The sequence below is a fragment of the Bufo gargarizans genome, chromosome 1 (genome assembly GCF_014858855.1).
Source record: "Bufo gargarizans isolate SCDJY-AF-19 chromosome 1, ASM1485885v1, whole genome shotgun sequence".
NCBI classification, from domain to species: domain Eukaryota; kingdom Metazoa; phylum Chordata; class Amphibia; order Anura; family Bufonidae; genus Bufo; species Bufo gargarizans.
In genome coordinates, this window is record NC_058080.1 from 599,448,909 (window position 1) to 599,475,333 (window position 26,425).

General features: G+C 45.3%; 1 protein-coding gene across 1 annotated transcript in view; it reads left to right on the forward strand.

Annotated features, from left to right (window-relative positions):
• The first annotated feature begins 1,850 nt into the window (after positions 1–1,850).
• The window catches only part of ALDH7A1 (aldehyde dehydrogenase 7 family member A1), a 66,131-nt gene continuing 41,556 nt past the window's right edge, over positions 1,851–26,425 (forward strand). Inside the window, exons 1-3 of the mRNA XM_044275865.1 lie at positions 1,851–2,082; positions 22,950–23,003; positions 25,720–25,785. Coding sequence (XP_044131800.1) covers positions 1,891–2,082; positions 22,950–23,003; positions 25,720–25,785 — 312 coding nt within the window. The 5' untranslated portion in view covers positions 1,851–1,890. The remainder of the gene's footprint in view (positions 2,083–22,949; positions 23,004–25,719; positions 25,786–26,425) is intronic.

Below are 26,425 nucleotides of genomic sequence, written 5' to 3' on the forward strand. Positions count from 1 at the left end.
CAGCCACTACCTGAAAACGTAGACCATATATTGCATCCGCGTTTGATCCACTCTTTTTTACGGACAGCACATGGACCCATTAATTTCTATTGGTCATCTGTGTGCCGTGCTCATCCGTATGTCTGTTCTGCAAATTATAGAACGCGTCCTGTTCTGTTCCACAATGCAGACGGGAATAGCCATTTCTATCGATGGGAGGGAAAAAGTGCAGAATGCACAGGGAAGGCATCCGTATTCTGCAGAGCCGAGGATTGTGGACCAAACTACAAGCCTTAAAGGGGTTATTCAACCCCTATAATGTCCCCCCTAATGCCTGGGGCCCTCATACTGGTCATACTTACCCCACTCCCCGGCATCGCTTCTGATGCCCGCACGGCCGCCGCTGCATCTCCCCGGAGCGCCAGCTGCGATGCTAGGGAAGGTGGTCCCCGCCTTGACCCACTATTGATCGAAGTGAGATGCAGCGGGTGCCAGGGAGCGTGGTAAGTATGACCAGTAGGGATGAGCGAACTTGTGTTTCAAGTTTGGCATACAAGTTCGGGTTAGGCTACTTTCACAGTAGTGTTTTTTCTGGATCCGGCAGCGTTCAGCAAAAACGCTGATAATACAACCATCTGCATCCGTTATGAACGGATCCGGTTGTATTATCTTTAAGAAAGCCAAGACGGATCCGCCATGAACTCCATTGAAAGTCAATGCGGGACGGATCCGTTTTCTATTGTATCAGAGAAAACGGATCCGTCCCCATTGACTTGCATTGTGGGTCTTGCTCCGAATCCCAGGATGGAAAGCAAACCGCAGCATGCTCTCCGGTATGAGAACGCAACCAAACTGAACGGAGAGCATTTTGGAGCATTCCGTTCAGGTTTGTCCCCATTGACAATGAATGGGGACAAAACGGAAGTGTTTTTTTCCGGTTTTGAGACTCTATGACGGATCTCAATACCAGAAAATATTAACGCTAGTATGAAAGTGGCCCTATCTAAGAATTCAGTTATGGATTCCGCTACCACGGACCATAAGTTATTGTCTGTGGTAGTGGAATCCATAACAGAGTTCTTAGATAAGGCTACTTTCACACTGCCGTTTCTGGGTCCGCCTGTGAGATCCGTGTCAAGGCTCTCACAAGCGGCCCAAAACGGATCAGTTTCGCCCCATTGCATTCTAAATGGTTAAGGATCCGCTCAGAATGCATCAGTTTGGCTCCGTTCCGCCTCCATTCCACTCTGGAGGCGACACCTAAACGCTGCAGAGCCAAACGGATCCGTCCTGACTTACAATGTAAGTCAATGGGGACGGATCCGTTTACTTTGACACAAATATGGTGCAATTGTAAACGGATCCGTCCCCCATTGACTTTCAACGTAAGTCAGGACCGATCTGTTTGACGTAGACTTAGATTTTTTTGGGGACTCAATAATGCAGACGGATCCGTTCTGAATGGATACCAGCGTTTGCATTTATAGGTGCGGATCCGTCTGTGCACCTAACGCAGGTGTGAAAGTAGCCTAACCCGAACTTTGGACGCCGAACTTGAAACATAAGTTCACTCAACACTAATGAGCAGTATGAGGGGCCTGGGCATTAGGGGGCCATTATACGGGTTGGATAATCCCTTGTACCGAAGAAATGCACTCTACCAGCACGTTTCCACCTCCTGTACAACAACAAAAAACCTAGGGAGCACAACCTGCTTGTTATTGCTGTGCATGTGAAGCAGAGCTGTGGCAGGTGGCAGCCCTGTGTGCAGTGCAGAGCTGAGTGTGCTGGGAGGACCGAGCGTGCGGGGGCTGTGTCTGCGTCTCACCAATCGCAGGCCCTCATAGCTGGAGGTGGTTCCTCTTATTACAGCTCTCACTCCCCAGCTTCAGCCCACTGCCTGACTTCACCATGCTGCTCTTAGCCTTCCCACTAGCCAGACATTTTGTTCTCAAGAGGAAAATCTTCTCTTCCTGCTGTAGACAGATCTCCGCAATGTCTACTCTGTTAATTAACCAGCCCCAGTATGCATGGCTGAAAGAGCTGGGCCTGAAGGAGGAGAACGATGGTGTGTACAATGGTGCATGGGGAGGAAAAGGAGAGGTATGTGTCCTGCTGCAGAATTTGGGTAGATGCCTGGAAGTGATGGTCCGAGTCCTGGTCCACAGGACCGGAGAGGATTGCATGATTATATACTGCGGAGATGTCCCCTGCTTTCCCCCCGTGGCTGCATTGTGTCACTAAGCGTCTACATACCGGTCACTTAGGCTACTTTCACACTAGCGTTTTTGCGGATCCATCATGGATCTGCAAAAATGCTTCCCTTACAATAACACAACTGCATGCATCCGTCATGAACGGATCCGGTTGTATTATGTCCTCATGACGGATCCCTCTTGAACAACATTGAAAGTCAATGGGGGACGGATACGTTTTCTATTGTGTCACCGAAAACGGATCCGTCCCCATTGACTTACATGGTGTCTCAGAACGGATCAGTTTCCTATTGTGCCAGAGAAAACGGATCTGTCCCCGTTGACTTACATTGTGTGCCAGGACGGATCCGTTTGTCTCCGCTTCGTCAGGCGGACAGCAAAACGCTGCAGGCAGCATTTTGGTGTCCGCCTCCAGAGTGGAATGGAGACTGATCGGAGGCAAACTGATGCATTCTGAGCGGATCCTTTTCTATTCAGAATGCATTAGGGCAAAACTCGGAAACACACTTGATTCGGCACAGGCGCTCTGAGAGAAGGAGGCTCGCCTCCTCAGCACTCCCTCAGTGCGTCTGCGCCGATGATGTCTTCTCTTTCAGTGACGTCATCGGCGCAGGCGCACTAAGGGAGTGCTGAGGAGGCGAGCCTCCTTCTCTCAGAGCGCCTGCGCCGAATCAAGACAGGTGCGCGATTTTTGAAATGCAAACAGGGCCAGCCGGGAGGAGGAGAGCGCTCACTGGCCCTGTCAATCAACAAGAGGAAGGGGCGTTTTTTTGCGGCTGCTACCAGCAAGTAGACGCCCTACTTGCTGGTAGACAGGTAATTAGCATATTATAAAAGTATGTTTTTTGACATATCTACAGAACGAAAATGATTAATAACATAATGTATAGCTATATCGCAGGATAGGGATTATAAATACCCCCCCAAAAAAAGTTTAGTGGGGTGACAGAAGCGCTTTAAAGGGAACCTGTCCCCTCCAATAACCATCTGAAGCTGCCAGCAGTACCTGAGAGTCGCCAGCAGTGTGTTTCCGACGATAATTTTCTTCCTGAAGGCCGATGCGGCAAAAGCTCAGAAAACGTTCCTTTATCCCCTGCCGGCGCGCTTCTCTAGTCATGCTTGAAGTCACGGAGGCAGCGGCCTCTTTGCTTCAAGTCTAGGTAACCTTCCCTGCCCCTTCGCTGTGACTGACCCCGCGGGGGATAAAGGAAGGTTTTCGGAGCTTTTGCCGCATCTGCATTCAGGAACAAAACCATCGTCAGAGACGCACTGCTCGGCACTCTCAGGTACTGCTGGCAGCTTCAGATGGTTTTTGGAGGTGACAGGTTCCCTTTAAGGCTCATGCCCACAAACATATTTTTCGTCCGCATTTGCATTTTTTTGTGGATCCATTCGCTTTAATAGGGCCTCAAAATGCGGACAGCACACCCGTGGCACCCAGAAAAATAAAGAACATGTCCTAGTCTTGTCCACATTACAGACAAGGATATGACAGTTCTATTATGGGCCGGGCATTCCGTCCCGCAAAATTTGAAATGCACCCGGCCGGTATCCGTGTTTTGTGGATCCGCAATTTGCAGACTGCAAAACAGGTTATGGTCGTGTGCATGAGCCCTACAGATACTAACCTGCTGAACATAAGTGCAGCGACAAATATGATGGCACCTTTTGGGCTTGAACACATGGCCAAAGCGATTTTCAATCCGCAGATGGCTTATACTGTATGTCCATGCCCCATTTATCTTGCTCCCATCAGTAGAAGGTGGATTCTCACCTGCAAAAATAAAATAGGATGTGTGGCAAACTTAGTGGAGTGGCACACAGATAAAAAAATAAAAAAAATAAAAATTGTGTGTTAGGCACCATTGATTTATATTTTTTTAAATGGACCAGTTTGGGCCAAATGCTGAAGCCCCATTTTTTTAATCTGACATGGTCACTTTATGTGGCAATAACTTTGGAAAGGTTTTACTTATCCAAGCCATTATGAGATATTTTTTTTTTTTTTTTTTTTTTTCTTCATGACATTGTACTTCATGTTAGTGGTAATTTAAAAGTATAACTGTCATATTATATATTTTTTTTTTTTGGAGTATTGGATTGTGGTGATTAATATCTCCTTGGTGGCCCTATTTAAACTTTTCACTGTTTACTCAATTACCCCTTAATTCCACAGTTTTGTTCCTTGTACTGCCTGCTTTTACCTCTGCTTAAAATAGTGTTGCTAGGCATGGTCCGTCTATGTGTTGAAGGACGCAGAAGCAGGCAGCGTGCAGGGTCACATTCCTGACAGCCAGGGACTGTAAGTAAATGATTAAAGCCAGGTCCTCCCCAGCAGCTGATAACAGTGCCTGGGCTGTGTGCCCTTCTCCCTGTCCCTGCACTTGGCAGACGCTCCCTCACTCAGCAGAGCTGGACAATGCAGAGCCGAAGCAGCGCAGACCAGGGAAGGGAGATCTGCCGTCTGCTCAGTGTATAAATGGGAGCAACGTGTGGTAAGAGGACCCCTTTGTGCTGCAGGAGATTAACCCTTTAGGGGGAGGGCTCTGGTTACTGACACTTGGGGGGGCTATTGTTACTGGCTAGTGAGGGCAGGCGGGATTAGCCTCGGGGAGGGCAGTGGCGGCCATCTTAACTGAATAGAGAGATTGCAATTTTATGCAGACTGGTTGCTAAGGGCTGAATCTTATTAAATATGGGGTAAGTCAGTCTAAAGCCTCATTCACACGTCAGTTTTCAGTCAGTGATTTCCATCAGTGATTGGGAGCCAAAATCAGGATTGGAGCCTCCACAGACATGAGGCATAAGGGAAAGATCTGCACCTGTTCTGTGTTTAGAGCCGCACCTGGTTTTGGCTCAAAATCACTGATGGAAATCACTGACCGAACACTGACTGTGTGAATGAGGCATAATAGTAACTGATTCTGGAATATCATGTTATTAGTAACTACATATATGAAAATTGAAATTAGGGTCTAAGTGTGACAGTTATCCTTTAAGTTGATATGTTATATCATTATTTTTAAAAAAATCCAAAGTTTATAGAATTTTTTTTAATTTTCTCTATTTGAATTTATCTGCTCTTAAGACAGTGATACCTCCCAAAAAGTTAAGTTCTTAACTGACATTCACCATATGTCTATTGTATGTTGGCTTTGTGGGCATAATCAGCTCTACTGATGTGATGGGGCCACATTTAGGGATTGCTTGGGAAAGATCTCATCAGAGACACAGGGAGTTGTGTTCTCAATAAAATTAACCTAATCCACTTGTTTGCGCAGCCCGGCTTCTCTTCTTTCTTCTTTGCTGTGCAGGAGGAAAAGGACCTGTGGTGATGTCACTGCGCTCATCACATGATCCATCGCCATGGTAATGGATCATGTCATGAGCGCAGTGATGTCATCAAAGGTCCTTTACCCAGGTCCTCAAGAAAGAAGAGAAGCTGTGCTGCGCGAACAAGTGGATTAAGGTGAGTTAAAAAAATATAATAAAATTTAACTCGCCTTAATCCACTTCGTGCAGCACGGCTTCTCTTCTTTCTTAAGGACCTGGGGAAAGGACCTTTGATGACATCACTGCGCTCATCACATGATCCATTACCATGGTGATGGATCATGTGACGGACCATGTGATGAGCGCAGTGACGTCACCACAGGTCCTTTTCCTCCTGCACAGCGAAGAAAGAAAGAAGAGAAGCCGGGCTGCGCGAACAAGTGGATTAAGGTGAGTTAAATTATTATATGTTTTTTTTTTTTTTTTTTTTTTTTTTAACCCCTCCAGCCCTATTTTACTAAACATTGTTATAAGGGAAAATAATAATGATCGGGTTCCCATCCCGATCGTCCCAGTCTGATCAGCCTGAGGCCTCTTGCACACGACCGTATGTAAAAAAAAAAAAACGGATCAGCAAAAAATACGCATGACCTCCACGTGCATGCCGTATTTTACGGAACAGCTGACCCCTAATAGAACAGACAAAAATAGGACATGTTCTATCTTTTTTGGCGGAACGGAAATTCGGAAACAAATGTATTGGGCAGACTAGATGGGCCAAATGGTTCTTATCTGCCGACACATTCTGTTTCTATGTAAATGCACACGGAGTACCATTGAAATGAATGGTCCCGTATACGGTCTGCAAAAAAAACTGAGTGAAAATACGTTCGTGTGCAAGAGCTTTAGGTAAATAGCAGCCCGGCCGCCCTCTCAACCCCATGGATGATGCGGGCAGTTACTGACCGCGGCATATATGGGGTTAAACGGCCGTAGTAGCAGAGTGTCAGCTGTAAGTTGCAGCAGACACACTCCGCTGATGGCAGCGGCTCTGTTCCTGAGTCACTGCCATCAATGCCGGCAGGGGGGCATCTGGTGGGCATTATGGGGGCCACTAAATTACTGGGGGCAATATAAATATCAGGGGCACATTGGGGGTCTTACCCGATTTCAGGCTGTGATCTCCAGTGTGGAGATCACAACCTGAAACCGGCATTTTCACACTAAAGCGCTCTGATGTGTTAGTCTGCTGATTGGTCCCTTGACGGCTTCCCCGGTGTGTCTGCTCTCCGGGAGAGCGGAGACTCCGGGGCTGTGACACTTTATACTGTCTCAGCCCCGGTAAGGCTACTTTCACATTTGCGTTCGGGGCTCCGCTTGTGAGTTCCGTTTGAAGGCTCTCACAAGCGGCCCCGAACGCATCCGTACGGCCCCAATGCATTCTGAGTGGATGCGGATCCGCTCAGAATGCATCAGTCTGGCAGCATTTGGGCTCCGCTCAGCAGGCGGACACCTGAACGCTGCTTGCAGCGTTCCGGTGTTTGCCTGGCCGTGCGGAGGCAAACGGATCCGTCCAGACTTACAATGTAAGTCAATGGGGACGGATCCGTTTGAATATGACACACTATGGCTCAATTTTCAAACGGATCCGTCCACCATTGACTTTCAATGTAAAGTCTGGACAGATCCGTCTGCGGCTACTTTCACACTTAGAATTTTTTTTTACAATATAATGCAGACGGATCCGTTCTGAACGGATCAATCGTCTGCATTATATGAGCGGATCCATCTCAGACGGATCCGCTCTGAACGCAAATGTGAAAGTAGCCTAAACTGTTTGGACGTGGCAGTACGTCCAAATGCAGCAAATTATTTGCGATTTGGACTTACAGTTATGTCCAAATGCGTGAAGGAGTTAATTATGATACTTCTACTGCAGCACAACACAACAGCAAATCAACTGCGGTGGATTCACGTGGTGCTCAAGTGTCTAGCAGCCCCCTCCTTCCCCCAGTGAACAGGGAGGGGAAGGTTAGCTGCTCCCTCTCCTCTGTCTCATCTAAGTCCACCACTCTTGGTTGGGCTGAGTGACCTTCCTCTACTACTCCGTTTTCTGTTTGGCAATACACAAGGTCAGATCTCTGATCCACATAGACATAACATTCAACGTACACCAGACATAGAAACGTTTCTTTATGTCTTTCTAATACATTAACACACAAGTATTTGAACTCATTCAAATTTTTTTTATTTTGTAGAGCTCCATACACACACACTCAGTACATTGTGCTTGCTATCACACATTCCACTGTCGAAATGTCACCCCACTCACAGCTATGGCCCCCGTTGTCTCTCTTCATACAAGTTCCCAGCTTAGGCTACTTTCACACTAGCGTTCGGGCGGATCCGTTCTGAACGGATCCGCTCATAATAATGCAGACGGAGGCTCCGTTCAGAACGGATCCGTCTGCATTAAAATTGCAAAAAAAAAGCTAAGTGTGAAAATAGCCTCGGACGGATCCGTCCAGACTTTCAATGTAAAGTCAATGGGGGACGGATCCGCTTGAAGATTGAGCCACATTGTGGCATCTTCAAACGGATCCGTCCCCATTGACTTACATTGTAAGTCTGGACGGATCCGCACGCCTCTGCACGGCCAGGCGGACACCCGAACGCTGCAAGCAGCGTTCAGCTGTCCGCCTGTCCGTGCGGAGGCGAGCGGAGCGGAGGCTGAACGCCGCCAGACTGATGCAGTCTGAGCGGATCCGCTCCATTCAGACTGCATCAGGGCTGGACGGCTGCGTTCGGGTCCGCTCGTGAGCCCCTTCAAACGGAGCTCACGAGCGGACCGACGAACGCTAGTGTGAAAGTAGCCTTACCTGTACCTCAACACTCACACACAGATATTTACACAATTTTTATTTTTTTTTAACCCCTAAAAGGTATATTAGCCGCTGTTTTGATAACGGCGTCCAATATACCTGCTACCTGGTCCTCTGGTGGTCCCTTTTGCTTGGATCGACCACCAGAGGACACAGGCAGCTCTGTAATAAGTAGCACCAAACGCCACTACACTACACCCCCCCCCCCCCCCCCTGCTGTCACTTATTAACCCCTGATCACCCCATATTAGACTCCCTGATCACCCCCCTGTCATTGATCACCCCCCTGTAATGCTCCATTCAGACATCCGTATGTGTTTTGCGGATCTGATCCATGGATCCGCAAAACGCATACAGACATCTTAATGGAGCTTTACAGGGGGCTGATCAATGACAGGGGGGTGATCATCCCATATAGACTCCCTGATCACCCCCCTGTCATTTATCACCCTCCTGTAAGGCTCCATTCAGACATCCACGGATCCGCAAAACACTGACACCGCGGATCCGCAAAACATGGACACTGGCAATGTGCTTTCCGCATTTTGCGGATCCGCACATTGCCAGAACTATATAGAAAATGCCTTTTCTTGTCCGCAACAATTGCAGACAAGAATAGACTATGTTCTATAGGCTCTACAAAAAACGCAGTGTTCGCCCGATCAGGCCTGATCTTGTGCGCACACTTGCGTTCAGTCCGCCCCACCGCAGTGACAAAATTTTTTTTTTTTCTGATCACTGCAAAAACACAGTAAAATCGCTGTGGCGCTATAAAAAGATCACTTTTGAGAGGCATGGCGAGTTCATAGAATATTTTTAATATTTTTTTTTCAAAAGTTTGCAGAATTTTTGTCACGAGTTAGTGGAAAGGGAGACTTTTTGAGAAAATAAAACAAAAACAATTTCCGCTAACTTATGCAAAAAAAAACTCGCCACCCCCCTCATGGAATACCTTGGGGTGTCTTCTTTCCGAAATGGGGTCACATGTGGGGTATTTATACTGCCCTGGCATTTTAGGGGCCCTAAGGCTGGGTTCACACCTGAGCGTTTTACAGCGCGTTCCTACGCGCTGTAAAACGCTCAACAAGGAGAAACCAATGCTTCCCTATCGGCATGGTTCTCACCTGGGCGTTTTACAGCGCGTACGATCGCGCTGTAAAACGCCCGACGCCCCAAGAAATACATGAGCTTCTTTAGGGCGTCTTGTCACGTGTTCCCGTACATAGACTTTCGGGAACGCGTGACAATGGGCGTTCGCTTGTCTCTGTATGCGCGATTGCAAACGCCCGTACAATCGCGCATACAGAGCGCTCCATCGCGAATGGGTATATGTAAAAAGACACCCCAAAACACATTGCCCTACTTCTTCTGAGTACGGCGATACCACATGTGTGACAAGATGCGCAAAGGGGCCCAAATTCCAAAGAGCACCTTTAGGATTTCACAGGGCATTTTTTACGCATTTGGATTCCAGACTTCTTCTCACGCTTTAGGCCCCCTAAAATGCCAGGGCAGTATAAAAACCCCACAAGTGACCCTATTTTGGAAAGAAAACACCCCAAGGTATTTTGTGATGGGCATAGTGAGTTCATGGAAGTTTTTATTTTTTGTCACAAGTTAGTGGAATATAAGACTTTGTAAGGAAAAAAAAAAAATATTTCCGCTAACTTGTGAAAACAAAAAAAAAGTTCTATGAACTCACTATGCCCATCAGCGAATACCTTAGGGTGTCTACTTTCCGAAATGGGGTCGTTTGTGGGGTTTTGTACTGTCTGGGCATTATAGAACCTCAGGAAACATGACAGATGCTCAGAAAGTCAGAGCTGCTTCAAAATGCGGAAATTCACATTTTTGCACCATAGTTTGTAAACGCTATAACTTTTGCGCAAACCAATAAATATACACTTATTCCATTTTTTTATCACAGACATGTAGAACAATAAATTTAGAGAAAAATGTATATAGAAATGTATTTATTTATTTTTTGCAAAAATTTCGATTAATAACAAAAAAAAATGTAAAAATGTCAGCAGCAATGAAATGCCACCAAATGAAAGTTCTATTAGTGAGAAGAAAAGGAGGTAAAATTCATTTGGGTGGTAAGTTGCATGACCGAGCAATAAACCGTGAAAGTAGTGTAGTGCAGAATTGTAAAAAGTGGTCTGGTCATTAAGGGTGGGGGGGGCTGAGGTGGTTAATGAGAGAAAGGGACGGATTATAAACCAAATTGCCCATTTCTGGCTAAGGGCTCATGCACACGGCTGTTGCCCTGCCGTGGCAGTTTTGCGGCCCGCATACTGCGGGTCCGCAATACACGGGGCACCGGCCGTGTGCACCCCGCATCACGAATGCGGACCCATTCACTTTAAGATGTGGTGCGGAAGCACGGATCGGAACCCCACAGAAGCACTACGGAGTGCTTCCGTGGTGTTTCTGGCCATTCCTCCACACCGCAAAAAAGTAGTGCATGCACTACTTTTTTTTTTCGGCGCGGATTGCGGACCCCATTCAAGTGAATCGATCCGCATGTGGCTGCCCCGCGGTTGGTGCCGGTGCATTCCGGACTGCAAATTGCGGTCTGCAGCACGGGCACGGAGCCCTTGCGTTCGTGGGTATGAGCCCTAATATGCACATTCTTATCTTCTCTCCTACATACAGAAAGTATATCTGTATGTATTATTCAATACAGAACATTAAAAACGCATATAACAGGATAAAGAAAATCTATACAATGCCAATGGACTTAATAACTATATTTAAGGGGTTCTGCAGTTTGTTTAAACTGATGATCTATCCTCTGGATAGATCATCAGCATCTGATCGGCGGGGGTCCGACACCAGGGACCCCCACCGATCAGCTGTTTGAGAAGGCAGAGGCGCTCCAGCGCCACGGCCTTCTCACTGTTTACCATAGGCCCAGTGACGTCACGACTAGTATCAACTGGGCGGGGCTAAGCTCTGCTCACTTGAATGGAGCTTAGCCCCGCCCAGGCCAGTTGATGCTAGTCGTGACGTCACTGCGCCTGTGGTAAACAGTGAGAAGGCCGTGGCGCTGCTGGAGCGCCTTTGCCTTCTCAAACAGCCGATCGGTGGGGGTCCCGGGTGTCGGACCCCGCCGATCAGATGCTGATTATCTATCCAGAGGATAGATCATCAGTTTAAACAAACTGCAGAACCCCTTTAAGGATATCCCATATTATATACAAACGATCATCATTAAAATCACGTGTTATTTAAGCACACGTAATAAAGTACAGTCTTCTCTTTTTGCTGAAAGAAAGTTAAGAATTTGCTGCAAGAAATCTTAATCCATTCTACCCCGGAGGTTTTTTGTCTTTGAATTTTCGTTTTGGGCTCCCTGCCTTGAGTCATAACTTGCGGTCCCTAATGCACAGGGACCATCCTTGTGGCTGCCGCAGATGGATCCAGACCCATTACCCATTCAACTTGGATGGGTCCGTGATCCGTCTGCATTACAAAAAAATAGAACTTTTTAATTTAATTTTTTTTATGCCTTGAACTGTGTCATCCATTTTCTTCAACATCCAAACTTTCATCTTTAGGCATTCCAGCCTTTTGCTACACCCTTTCACTGCCTTTCTACCTTTTTTCTATGACAATCTGTCTGGCAGCTTTCCCTTTCAGGTTTGGGCCCAGTCCACCCTGCAGATTCGCCATAATCTGTTCTGTGTGATCCCACTGTCCCTAGGTCTGGCTCTCGGGCACTTCAACATTCTAACACTGGGATCAGCAACCTTTGGCACTCCAGGTGTGCTGAAACTACGACTCTCAGCATACACACTTGCTTGGCTGTTCTCAGAACTCCCATAGAAGTGAATGGAGCATGCTGGGAGTTGTAGTTTTACAACAGCTGGACTGCTGGAGGTTGCTGACCCCTGTCCTAAGAACTTGAATACACATGTCGTTGCCGGCAACCACTCTTTAAGCTCCTCCTGCCTCAGATAGGTATGACTCATATGGCACTTTAGCGCCCTATCCTTCTGGTTAGGCTCTCTAGCTCTTCCTCCCTCAGGTAGTTCTAGTTCATGGGGCACTTTAATACTCTACCCTTCTGGTACAGCTAGTGTTTAGGTGGTCTGGGACAGAAAACCCTGCTCGTCGAGGGAATCGGCACTGGCCTTTTTGCTGCTTCCGTCAGATCTTCAAGCCAGACAAATAACAAAGTCAAACAAATTGCAGAACCTACTATGACAAACACTTGCACTTTTCTAAGCCTCCATCTACCAGCAGTCACCTACACTCTCTACTAATTTTTTTTCCACCTTTCAGGATCCAGACATCCATCCTTTCAGAGCATCCTTTCATGCTGTCTTTAAGGCCTCTTTCAGACAGGTGTTGCGGGAACACCCGCGATTTTTCCGTTGTAATGCGTTTTGCACTCGCGTGAGAAAAAACGCGCATATTTGGTACCCAAACCCAGTCTGGAGATTGTATTATTTTCCCTTATAACATGGTTATAAGGGAGAATAATAGCATTCTGAATACAGAATGCATAGTAAAATAGTGCTGGAGGGGTTAAAAAAAAAATTACAAATAAATTTAACTCGCCTTAGTCCACTTGATCGCGTAGCCCGGCATCTCTTCTGTCTCCTTTGCTGAACAGGACCTATGGTGAGCATTCATTGCAGGAACAGGACCTGTGGTGACATCACTCAGGTCTTCACATGATCCATCACCATGGTAAAAGATCATGTGATGACCGGAGTTAAGTCACCACAGGTCCTGTTCAGCAAAGGAGACAGACGAGATGCCGGGCAGCGCGATCAAGTGGACTAAGGTGAGTTAAATTATTTAAAAAAAAATTTAACCCCTCCAGGTCTATTTTACTATGCATTCTATATTCAGAATGCTATTATTTTCCCTTTATAACCATGTTATAAGGGAAAATAATAATGATCAGGTCTCCATCCCGATCGTCTCCTAGCAACCGTGCGTGAAAATCGCACCGTATCCGCACTTGCTTGCGATTTTTACGCAACCCCATTCATTTCTATGGGGACTGCGTTACGTGAAAAACGCACAAAATAGAGCATGCTGCGATTTTCACGCGACACATAAGTGATGCGTGAAAATCACCGCTCATAGAAATTAATGGGTCTGTATTCAGTGCCGATGCAATGCGTTCAACTCTCGCATCGCATCCGCGCGGAATACTCGCCCGTGTAAAAGGGGCCTAACTGTTTGTTTGGCAGTTTTCCTCTCTCCCTCCCTCTATAGCAGTAACAACATTGGTGGCCAGTGTGGGAGGCCGCACACTGGCCACCAATGTTGTTACTGCTATAGAGGGAGGGGGGGCCGATGGGGGGTGCACACTGTGCCACCAACGATTTATTACAATAGAGGGAGGGATGGGGGGCGCACACTGTGCCACCAACGATTTATTACAATAGAGGGAGGGATGGGGGGCGCACACTTGGCCACCAACGATTTATTACAGAAGAGGGAGGGAGGGGGGGCGCACACTGGCCACCAACGATATTCAAACTGGGGGGGGGGGGGGGGGGGGGGTCTGCTGCCTGGCAGCCCTGATCTCTTACAGGGGGATATGATAGTACAATTAATCCCTTCAGGTGAGGCACCTGAGGAGTTAATTGTGCTGATCACGGCCCCCTGTAAGAGATCGGGTGCTGCCAGGCAGCAGGGGGCAGTCATGTACGCAGTTTGTAGTATATTCTAACCTGAAGTGACCCCATCACCATGGGAATGCCTCTGTGTTAGAATATACTGTCGGATCTGAGTTTCACGATGTAGCTCATATCCGACAGTATATTCTAACATAGAGGCGTTCCCATGGTGATGGGGACGCTTCAAGTTAAAATATACCATCGGATTGGAGAAAACTCCAATCCGATGGTATAAAAGAACTCCAGACTTTACATTGAAAGTCAATGGGGACGGATCCGTTTGAAATGGCACCATATTGTGTCAACGTCAAACGGATCCGTCCCCATTGACTTGCATTGTAATTCAGGACGGATCCGTTTGGCTCCGCACGGCCAGGCGGACACCAAAACGACTTTTTTTTCATGTCCGTGGATCCTCCAAAAATCAAGGAAGACTTGCGGACGAAAAAACGGTCACGGACCTACGGACTCCGTTTTTGCGGACCGTGAAAAAATACTGTTGTGTGCATGAGGCCTTATCCACAGGCTTGTGAGGTCCCATGGTCTGCCTCAGTCCAACCACTGGAATTGGGTCTGTCTAACAAGGCACTTTACACAAGTCCTCCTTCCTCGAACAACAGTCCTTTTGGTACACCTAATCAGGACTTTTCTGCAGACTACCTTGACCACTTAAGTCTATTGCAACCTCAACACTGGGTGCCCCTTTAATTGCTCTCAAATACATTTTGAAACACAGCCAGACAAATAGACTTACAACTATTACTGCACACAGTACTTTAATGATTATCTCCATTTGCTCTGACACCATCTTAAACTTACTTTTATCCTCCTGTGGATCTGTTTCCCACTTTCTTGGGGATGCTTTTCAGCCTACAGAGTCGAGTTTTATAGTTTTGTCCTCTGAATCTGGAATCCCTTCCGCTCCACTACAGACACTCAGGCCACACTTATTCCAGTTGCCTCGGGTCATCCCTGACTTTGTTGTATAAAAGTGACCGCTATGATGGGATCCCCTGGCTTCATTCACTTATGCGCCACGTGATGAGTCAATGGTGTGGTCAGAATGAAGCCCTTTCGTACCCTTCTTCATGAAAGGTTCTCTGATCAATTTCCAAAGACTTCACCACATCTACAAAGTACTTTTTCACCATGGAAATGTCCTGTTATTGGTCCCTCATAGATCACTCGCACTCTTTCACCTTAACATTTAGGGATTCTCATTAGTCAACATTCAATGTCCAAATATTTGATACTATTTATATTGGTGGATTCACACTCTGAACAAATATAATCTCTATATGAATCAATATTCACCCTGTGACTGACACGGAATTAGGTCAAATGTAAATTGAACTCACAAACCTTGAATCTGTGGGTCACATTTATTAAAACCGGCGTTTTAGACGCCGGTCTTGCTAAAGTCCTATAGCTAACGGTGGATCCGCCAGAGTTGTAAAGAGACACAGGCCTCTCCATAACTTCAGCGCATCCAGCGCCAGTTCTAAATGTAAGACCGCTTCCGAGCTATCTTACATTTAGACCATTTTCTACGCCTAAAGCAGGCATAACATATGATGAATGAGACGGGCCTGCTGGCCCTTCCCAGCCCACACCACAACTGCCATTTTAGACCTGGTGTGCACGGGGAAATATCGCAGATGGCAGCACAATTAACCTTGATGAGCTGCTCTAGCTGTTTTACAGGCTAGGACAACGCTAAAGCCCGCTCATTAGTGTAGGTGACATCTAGCATACCCTATGGAGAGACCGGTACGTCACTGGATCTCCATAAAAAGCCTTTGCCCTGCGGGATTCAGAGCAGGGCAAAGGAGAGAATCTGAGCATGAAATGCTCTGCTGCTCATATCGGGGGGGGGGGGGGGGGGGCTGCCTGGGTGAGAATTGGGGTAAATCTGGCATATGGCTGCAGCAAACGTTTATTTTAGCAATCGAGTATTCTACCGATTATTTTTACGAATAATCGAGTACTCTAATAAGAAAAAATGAATTAATAGACTGTTTTCCTTTATGAAAACTCATCAGACCCCCTGCCATCAGTCCCCAACACCCTTCGTTCCACCCTGTGTGATCAGCCAAAGTGCATCAGTCCCCCCCCCCCCAGTGCTATCAGTTTATCCCCCTTCCGTGCCATCAGCTCCTTTCCCCCAATGCATTCAGCTCTCACCCCACCCCAGTGCCATCAGCCCTTCCATGCCATCCATTGCCATGTCCCCCACTCCCCCAGTGCCTCCATGCCATCTATTGCCATGTGATGTCCCACACTGCTATCAGATCAGCACCTCCGTGCCATGTCCCCCACTCCCCCAGTGCCATCAGTTATCATCAGCAGCTCCATGCCATTGCCATCCATGTCCCCCAGCGCCATCAGCCCCTTCAAATCACAGGTGCCCCCTTCAAATCACAAACACCCCCTTCCCCCGGCAGATTCGGGCCCCTGCTAGTGCTAACTTTATACTAACCTTTCCTGGCAGTGCGCTGACATGGAGTCCGCAGAAAAACGGACCACGTCTTCTTCCCAGCATGCACTGGGAGGGACCTGACGTCTCTCGCAACGTCATCCAGCGCGCTGACTATGTGTGCACGCAAGGCCCTGCAGCGCGGTGCCGACGGGAGGCCACGGGCCGGTGAGTGAAAGGCTTCACTTCACTCGCGCTCCGTGGTCACGCGATTTAAACGAATCCTCTGTTTGTTTATTTATTTTATTTTTTGCATCAATTACATAGATGAATCCAGACAATCCCTTTAAGGCCTCTTTCACACTTCAGTGTTTGGTCAGTGATTTCCATCAGTGATTTGTGAGCCAAAACCAGGTGCAACTCTAAACACAGAACAGGAGCAGATCTTTCCGTTCTACCTCATGTCTGTGGAGGCTCCACTTCTGGTTTTGGCTCACAAATCACTGATGGAAATCACTGACCAAACACTGAAGTGTGAAAGAGGCCTAAGAGTCTAACTACATCTTTCCTGGTACTTATTACATAGAACTGACCATCTCTCACATCAAATGCTGCCTCAACAGCACACTGACATTGATCACAGGACATCTGTTCTGGTGGAGATTTGAGTCATAAATTAGGATACCAGACCGTATTAATTTCTTTGGCACTACCATACTGCGACCCACCAAAAAGGTAAGGAATATATATATATATATATATATATATATATATATATATATATATATATATATATATATATATATATATATATTAGTGTAAACAGTTATTTTACTGACTGACAATAATGTACATTCTTACAGTCTGCTAGTTCTCTTATGAGGCTAAGAGCCACTTACCAAGACATAGCCATGAAACCCTTTAACCCAGGCGTGCTCAACCTGTGGCCCCCCCCCCCCCCCAGCTGTTGCAAAACTACAACTTCCATCATGCCTGGACTGCCTGCAGCTATCAGGGCACACTGGGAGTTGTAGTTTGTCAGCAGCTGGAGGGCTGCAGGTTGGGCATCCCTGCTTTAACTGATCACTCAAAAGTGAACCCGTGAAAGTAGTCTTTACCATCATCACATCCAAAACTTCATTAATTTACAAGAGGTTCTTGGACTGGACATTATAGACACAGAACTCGCAGCACAGGGAGGTCAGAGGAAAATATTTGTAAGAAAGAGTCTTACCATGCAGCTGCTTAGGAGGGTCTGTCCGTCCTGGTGAGGAGGCCTTATCGAGCCAAGCCATCCTGTGTGTGGTCCAGTCGGGCGCCACGTTTGCTGTGAGCGTTATCGGCTCTACCAATGTGATGATGAGGCCAGTTGAGCCGCTCGGGGAAACAAATCCTCACAGAGACGCAGGGAGTTGTGCTCTCCATAAAATGACCTTCAATTTAATTTCAACATGTGTGCCTATGTACCAACGGCATATCATAATGGCTTTAGGCCAAAAAGGAGTGGAATATTATGAACTTTCTCTCAGAAGTAAAGACAAAATACTCAGCCTTGAGTTTAGAACATTCTAGTCTAATGATAATGTCAAGATGCAAACTTCAGCATGAGAATAACTGAGTTTAAGGATGGAGGGAAAGAGCCCACTGTGAGGTGAGAGGAACAAAATGGAGTAGGTATGACTTCCTTCACAGCATCCTTTGGTAAATGTCATTATTTTTTTTAGTTAGAAGGCTTAAAAAGAGAAACATTTCAAAACAGGGTTTTTTAAGGACCAATTCAATTCTGAAGAGACTTTAAGAAGCTCAATAGTAGAAACCACTCATTAGAAACTACACCCCTCAGATTATTCAAAACTGATTTTAGAAACTTTGAGCAAAATGGAGGTGAAATGTAAAAATTATGGGGGACCTTTTTATTATGAATTATACGGCACTTTTTGGCTTATCGCAGAACTTGTAACAATGGTTATTTGTGGCAAAATCTGCGACTTTTTGACACTAGCACCACTTTTCTCAAGTGCCGGGGAAGAGGGCAGGCCCCTCTAATTTATCATTTTTCCACACCGGTTTTTGGCGTCAAGGGAACTGGCATAGATTTTAGTATGTCGCACGGCCTGCTGGAGGAAGCGCCAAAGCTATGTAGAGGCCTGCACGTCCACATAACTTTGGCGCATCCACCAGCAGCGCAGAGGGACTAAGGCTGTCATCTAAATCGCTGGAATTAATAAATGTCCCCCTACATTTTTTGTGCAGATTTTCCATTTTAATCCATTTATTGCTGTAACACATTAACCCGTATAGTACAAGCGCCGTACGGCGCTGGCTACTGTGTTTAAAATACCAGCGCCGTAGTACTACAGTGCGCTGATCGGGCGGGTGCAAGAGCTAGATCCCTAGATGTGCCGCAGTCAACGCTGACCGCAGCACGTTCGATTTATAGGGAGGGAGAGAGCTGCCATCAGTTCCCCACGCTGCTGTGACGGGGACCCGATGACTTGGATGGCAGCCCAATGCATTCCTTAGGCATCTTGGCTGCCATCTGTGTGAGCTTTGAATCTCACAGGAAGCAGGCTGAAGTGTTTTTCACTGGTAATACACTTACACTTACAGCCAATGCATTACAGGTGAATGCCATATAAAAACAAACCAAAAAAAACTAAACTGTGCCAAAACAGCCATTTTCTAGTCGCCTTGCCTCACAAAAAACCAAGCAATAAAAAAGGCATATGTATCCCAAAGTTGTACCAACAAAACTGTCATCTCATGACGCAAAAATTGAGCCCCTACCTAAGACAATTGCCCAAAAAAAAAATATATCGTTCTCAGAAAACTAACACAAAAACAAAATTTCACTCTGCTTAAAAAGGCTTTCACTGTGTAAACCTAACCCAATGTGTGTATTATTTTTATATTTGTTATCGCCGCGTATGTAAAAACCTGCTCTATAAGAATATCACATAAGATACCCCCTCAGGTGAATAATGTAAAAAAAAAAAAAAAAAGACAAAAGTTATTTTTTGTTACCTTGCCTCACATGTGACATGTGACCAAGCAATCAAAAAGTCTTATGTACCCCAAAATAGTACCAATGGAAACGTCCAGCAAAAAATTAGCCCCTACATAAGACAATGACTCAAAAAATAAAAACACATCCTGCCATGTGCCCCCCCCAGCAGTTTACCACCACATATGGGGGGATGCCGTATTCAGGAGAAAATGGGTAACAAATGATGGCGTGCTTTTTCTCCTGTTAGCTCTTGTGAAAATGAATTTTTTTTTGGGCTAAAACAGCATTTTATTGGAAAAAAATAAACTTTTTATTTTTTCAGCTAAGTGTTTCCAAATTCCGTAAAACGTTTAGGGAGTCAAAGTGCTTAGTAACCTAGCAAAATCTGCCTCTCAAAATCTATATAGCGCTCCTTTCCTTCTGACCACTGCCTCGTGCCCATAGATCAGTTTACCACCACATATGGGGTATTTCTGTAAACTGCAGAATCGGAGTAATGTATATTGAGGTTTATTTTGCTTTTTAACCCTTGCTGTCTTGCAAGAAAAAATTGATTCACATAAATCTACCCAAAATTTTTTATTTTGAAACTTCACCTCCATTTTCCTTTAACTCTTGTGAAACACCTCAAGGGTTCACAAAGTTTGTAACATCAGTTTTGAATAATTTGAGGGGTGTAGTTTCTAAAATGGGGTCATTTATGGGTGGTTTCTATTACAAAAGCCCCTCAAAATCACTTTATAACTAAATTGGTGCTTAAAAAAATTGTTTTGGAAATTTTGTAGAAAATTTTAACAATTGCTTCTAAAATTCTAAGTTTTCAAACGTCATAAGAAAAATAAAATTACATTAAAAAAATTATGCCAAAATAAAGCAGACATATAGGAAATGTTCACTGATAACTATTTTATGAGGTATTACTATCTGTTTTAAAAGTAGAGAGATTCAAATAAAATAAAATAGAATTTTTCCAAATTTTGGATTCTTTTATAAATAAAGGTGAAATATGTCGACTCAAATTTACCACTGTCATGAAGTACAATGTGTCACGAGAAAACAATCTCAGAACGGCTTTAATAAGTAAAAGCGTTCCAAAGTTATTAGTACATAAAAAGACGCATGTCAGATTTGCAAAAATCGCCCTGGAATTTAACGTGAAAAGTGGCTCGGTAGTGAAGGGGTTAAGGATTAACAGCAAAACAAATCTCAGTATCTATTAGGGTCCATTCAGACGTCCGTAGCATGGGTCCGGACCCATTCATTTTCAATGGGGCCGGAAAAGATGCCGGAAAACACTGACGCCGCACATCGCCGGCACTTAATAGAGGATTCCTATTCTTGTCCGCAGCTGTGGATAAGAATAGGAATCCTCTATTAAGCTCTATTTTTTTGCAGAGCCGCGGACCAGGAGTTTGGGGCTACGAACCGGAAATGTGGATGCATCCGCATTTCCGGTTCGCGGCTCTGCAAAAAAAATAGAGCATTTCCTATTCTTGTCCACAACTGCGGACAAGAATAGGAATCCTCTATTAAGTGCCGGCGATGTGCGGCGTCAGTGTTTTGCCGTCCGCAATTTGCAGACTGCAAAACACTACGGATGTCTGAATAGACCCTTACTCTGAATCTGCGGTTTACAGAAACGCCCCATATGTGGTCGTAAAGATCTTCATGTGCATCAGCACGGAAGGCGTGCCATGTGGTTTTTGGAGGACCAGATTTTCCTGGAATAGTTTTTGGGTGCCATGGCAACCGTGAGGTACCACTAGAAAGGAAACTCCCAAAAAGTGATCCCATTTTAGAAACTACACCCCTCAAGGAAATGTGATAAGTATTTTGACCCACCAAGCATTTTATAGGATTTAGAACAAAATGTTACTTTAGGCCTCATCCACGCGACCATATGTGTTTTGCGGTCCGCAAATTGCTGATCCGCCCCAAAAAAAATAAAAAGTATGACGTCCATATGGCTTTTTTTATATTTCTTTTTGTGTGGATCAATTGTAATAATGCCTATCCGGACATACTGATGCGGACAGCACATGGTGTGGAATGAATGGGTCCGCATCCTATCAGCAAAAAAAACTAACGGACAAGGAAACAAAATACGGTGGTGTGCATGAGGCCTAAGCCCCATCTTTTTTTCATTTTCACATGCTTCCAGGCTAAAACCACGGACTGTGCTAAAACACTGATGTGTGAATGGGTGCGTGTGCTGTCTGTGAATCACTGACGTGTGTGTAAGGCCTTATGCCTCATTCACACGTCCGAGTTTTGGTCAGTGATTTCCATCAGTGATTGTGAGCCAAAACCAGGAGTGGAGCCTCCACAGACATAAGGTATAAGGGGAAGATCTGCACCTGTTCTGTGATTAGAGCCGCACCTGGTTTTGGCTGAAAATCACTGATGGAAATCACTGACTTGTGAATAAGGCCTTAAGGCTCATGCACACAAATGTATTTTCTTTCCATGTCCGTTCCCTGTTTTTTGTTCAGACCGTATGCGGAACCATTAATTTCAAAAGGTCCCCCCTAAAAAACGGAAGTTACTCGTTGTACATTCCGTTTCTGTATGTCCGTTCAGCCAAAAAATAGCGGACAAGGATAATGCTGTTATATTAGGGGCCAGCTGTTCCGTTCCGCAAAATACACAATGCACACGGACGTGATCCATGTTTTGCGGACCACAAAATACATACGGTCGTGTGCATGAGCCCTTAGGGGGGTATATTGAGTTTCTATTGTTCTTAAAGTAATATAAACCCCAACACAAATATGAACAGAGCCTTATTCGGTCTAAAACTGGACCCATCATAGGATCCGTCTATAGGCCAGTGCAATGGAGGCTCCAAGGACTTGGACACCTTTTAAAATGCAATGAAAATGGCCAACATGAACCCAGACTAGGTGTTATATTTTGTGAAAAACCCCGATTGGCATGCTTTTGTCGTAAATTGAGGTGTTTCTCTCGTTTTCTACATCACTGCATTAGTTGTAATGTCTTGCCCTTTGGAGCTAAAAGGTTATCCTTCTGTAGTTACCTTGCTAATATTTGACATATAAGGTTAATAATTGATTTCTTATACTCGCCATTTCAGAGTCATCATTAAATGTAATAATGTATTAGTGCAACTCTAGACTAAAACTGTAAATTCTGTGGTTTGACCCTTTACTAAGCCGCAGCGACCATGTAATATGCCGTGTCCCCCAACTGCAAGCAGCTCTAAATAAGTAAAAAATAGTATGAAAATCTAGTTTATCATGAAATATGATGACCTGACGTCACCACTGCAGCCGGGTAAACAGATCCCGGCCGGAGATCCTGAGCGTCTGCGTGGGATATGACCGGTAAGTAATGATCACCTTTTTATTTCAGGTAGATCCCTCCTGAAACTGGGCGACTGTGAGCCCACATGTACTATGCTCTGTATGTGCTGATAAATGGGGGGGGGGGGGGGGCGTTATATATGACAATCTATAGAACATGTGTCTATTATTTTCTTAGAATAAGTATGTGTGTATATATTTTTTCCAGGTTGTGACGTCATATTGTCCGGCTAGCAATTCACCAATCGCCAGAGTCAGACAGGTAATGTGAGGGAAAGTGTCCTTACTAGTGGTTATTGTTTTGTAAATGTATACCTTTCCACCATGATAACGGTATCCTATATTGGTGGTGGGTGTCCTGCACCAGAGATGTTTCCAGGTAAGTGAAAGTTTGTAAGAATATAAAATTTCAAATGCTGAATTTTCACTTCTGAAATGACCGCTTGCAGAGTTTATACTGGATACTTTTTAAAGGGTTTCTGGCACCTGAAGAATGGGTATTAAGCTGGCAGACCTTAGCGATGTGCTGATGTCAGCTGAACATAACTATATTAGAGCCACTGAAGCCGGTATTGAGAAAAACAAACGTTTAAAATATGCTAATTCGCCTCTAGAAGCAGGGGGGGGGGGGGGGGCGCGTTGCACCTGCTCCTAGAGGCTCCGTTTGCCCACCTCTTTTCATGCCCTTCTTCTCTTGATTGACAGGGCCAGGGCAGCGCTGCTCTCCTCCCGCCGGCCATGTGTGCAGTGTAAATCTTGCGCCATTCAGCAGCCGCTGAGCGTCCTTCCCTCACTGCGCCTGCTCCGAATACTGAACGGCGCGAGATTTACACTGCAGAGAGGGCTGGAGGTAGGAGACCAACGATGCCTGCCCCTGTCAATCTAGTGTAGCAGGGCGTGACCAGAGGTGGGAGAACGCCCCCCCCCCCCCCTGCTCCTAGAGGCTAATTAGCATATTATAAAAGTTTGTTTTCCTCAATACCGGCTTCAGGCAGTGAGATGTCTCTAATATAGTTATGTTCAGCTGACATTAGCACATCACTGCCAGCTTAATACCCATTTTTCAGTTGACAGAAACCCTTTAATCTTATACAGGGTGGCCACAAAAAAGGAGCCCGCCTCCAATATCTCCAAATCAAGCTGCCTAATAGTAAATCTGTCTTAGTTGCTCGTAGCAACCAATCAGAGCTCCACTTGTCTCTATGGACAACTAAGACCGATTTACTATGAGGCAGTTTGATCTGGAGATATTTGGGGTGGGCTACTTTTTCCTGTTGTAAGCAGCATTAAAATCACATACCGCAATAGTCTCTAGTTAATTTATTTCCTCGGAAGGTCTTGACTGTTTTTCTGAACCTGAAGTCTCTCTAGCCCCTTCAGGACCCTAAGATTTTTCATTTTAGCGTTTTCATTTTTCACTTCTCTCATTCCCATAGTCCTAACTTTTTATTTTATTTTCCCATTCGCATAGCCTCTCCAGGTCAGTACGGTTACGATACCACACTTGTATAATTTTTCTTGCGTTTTAATACTGGATTTTTTTTTTTAAACTTTGAGGGGAAATTATTTTTTTTTTTATAACCATATTCTGACCCATATAACTTTTTTGTAGTTATGTGTACGGGGCTGTGTGAGGGCACATTTTTTGCAGGGCAATCTGTTCTTTTCAGTGATACCAATTTAAAGTGTGTGGGACTTTTTGATCACTTTTTCTTTAAAAAAAATGTATTGGGTAGTTTAAGTGACAAAAAATAGCAAATTGGCTGTTTTTAACTTTTTATTTTTTTTTCCGTTACGCCATTTGCCGTATGCCATTACTATTGTTGTATTTTATTGTATTGGCATTTTTGCACGCGGCGATGCCCATGATGTTTATTTTTTATTTTTTTTATTGGTTAAGTATTTTTATTGTAAGGAAAGGGGGGTGATTTTATTTTTATTTTTTTACTTTGGATTTTATTTTTTTATATATTTTTTTAAGTCACGTTGGGTGATAATAACTGGCAATCATTAGATTGCCCATTGTGTTCATTGATTGTTATAAAGCCATCATTGAAAAATTAATTTACAATCTAACAATACAATGCCGCCACCTAGTGTCCTGTATTGGTATATTCTTGAAATAAGCTCCGAAGCCTGTTAGAGGCTTCGGCTATTTCAGAGATGTAAGGCCTAGTTCACACGAAAGTTTTTTTTTTTTTTTTTTTGCAAGTGTACGGGCTGTTTTTTTGTGTTCCGTATACTGAACCATTCATTTCAATGGTTCCGCAAAAGAAAACTGATGTACTCCGTATGCATTCCATTTCCGTTTTTCCGTTCCGCAAATCACGTTCCGTGGCTCCATTCAAGTCAATGGGTCCGCAAAAAAGGAACACATACGGAAATGCATCCGTATGTCTTCCGTATCCATTCCGTTTTTTCTGAACTATCTATTGAAAATGTTATGCCCAGCCCAATTTTTTCTATGTAATTACTGTATTCTGTACATGGCATACGGAAACACAACGGAACTCAAAAACGGAACAACAGATCTGTGAAAAACGAACCGCAAAAAAAGTCATATGTTCGTGTGAACTAGGCCTAACAGGTTCCCTGATCTCAGTCGGGGAACACGGTTACCGGAGTGGAAGCGAGCGACTTTCGCTTCCGGACTGATCAGATGCTGTGGTCACATTTGACCACGTGCAGCGGACACCATAGCCGCGGGTCTCTGCTATTTAAAATAGCAGAAACCTGGCGGCTATGGTGCCTGCTGCACGTGCGAGCGGGCGCCATGTTTGGGGACCAGACTTTTGCCATACATATACGGCGGAGGTCCTTAAGGGGCTAGTATAGGAACGGTCTGAACCTAGAAAGGCAAAAAAGCTGTTATTTCTATGTGACTACTTCACCTGCAATGCCGGGATAGATGTACATGTACCTGTATGTTAGCGCTATGTCCACCTAATTTATAATTATTGTATACTTCTCTTTTTCAGGCTACACTTGAAGAATATAATGAAACAGTCACTAAGGCCAAAGAAGCCTGGAAGATTTGGGCAGACGTGAGTAGAAAAAAAGGACTTTAAAATATTAGGGTCCTAAGCTGTATTTGCACTTCTACTCATGGCTTTTGGAATCTGCTCTCTGACAGACTCCTAACTCTCCTACAAAGCATTGGGGCAGTCAGTCTCCGATTTCTGTAACATTGTAAATTGCTTGGCAGGTCTAATGTCTACACGTCACCAAACTCTGTGCCCACATCGAAACAAGAAGAAGAATATTTCTGCCTTTAAAGGGGGTTGTGTAAGAATGTTGGGGTAGTGCTATTGGCTAGACCTGTACAGGGAAGCTTACCTACCTGCTACCTGGAGCTGGCTCCCCGCTCCTTCTCCTCCGGCCTGCGATGCACCGCTGTGCTGCATCGCTCTAAACATCAGATTTGATGCCACCACCAGCCAATCACTGGCCACGGCAGTGACTGCTTCCCCTTACATCATGACGAATGGTCACATGATGCAAGGAGATCTGGTTATCGCTGTGGCCAGTGATTAACTACAGGTAGCGTCAACCCGGATGCTTACAGCGAGGGAGCACAGTGGAGCATTGCAGGCCGGGAGGAGAAGGATCGGGGAGCAGACGCTGAAAGCAGGTAAGTAAGTTTCCCTTTTACAGGTCCATTCAATGGGGAGGGGGGGGGGGAGG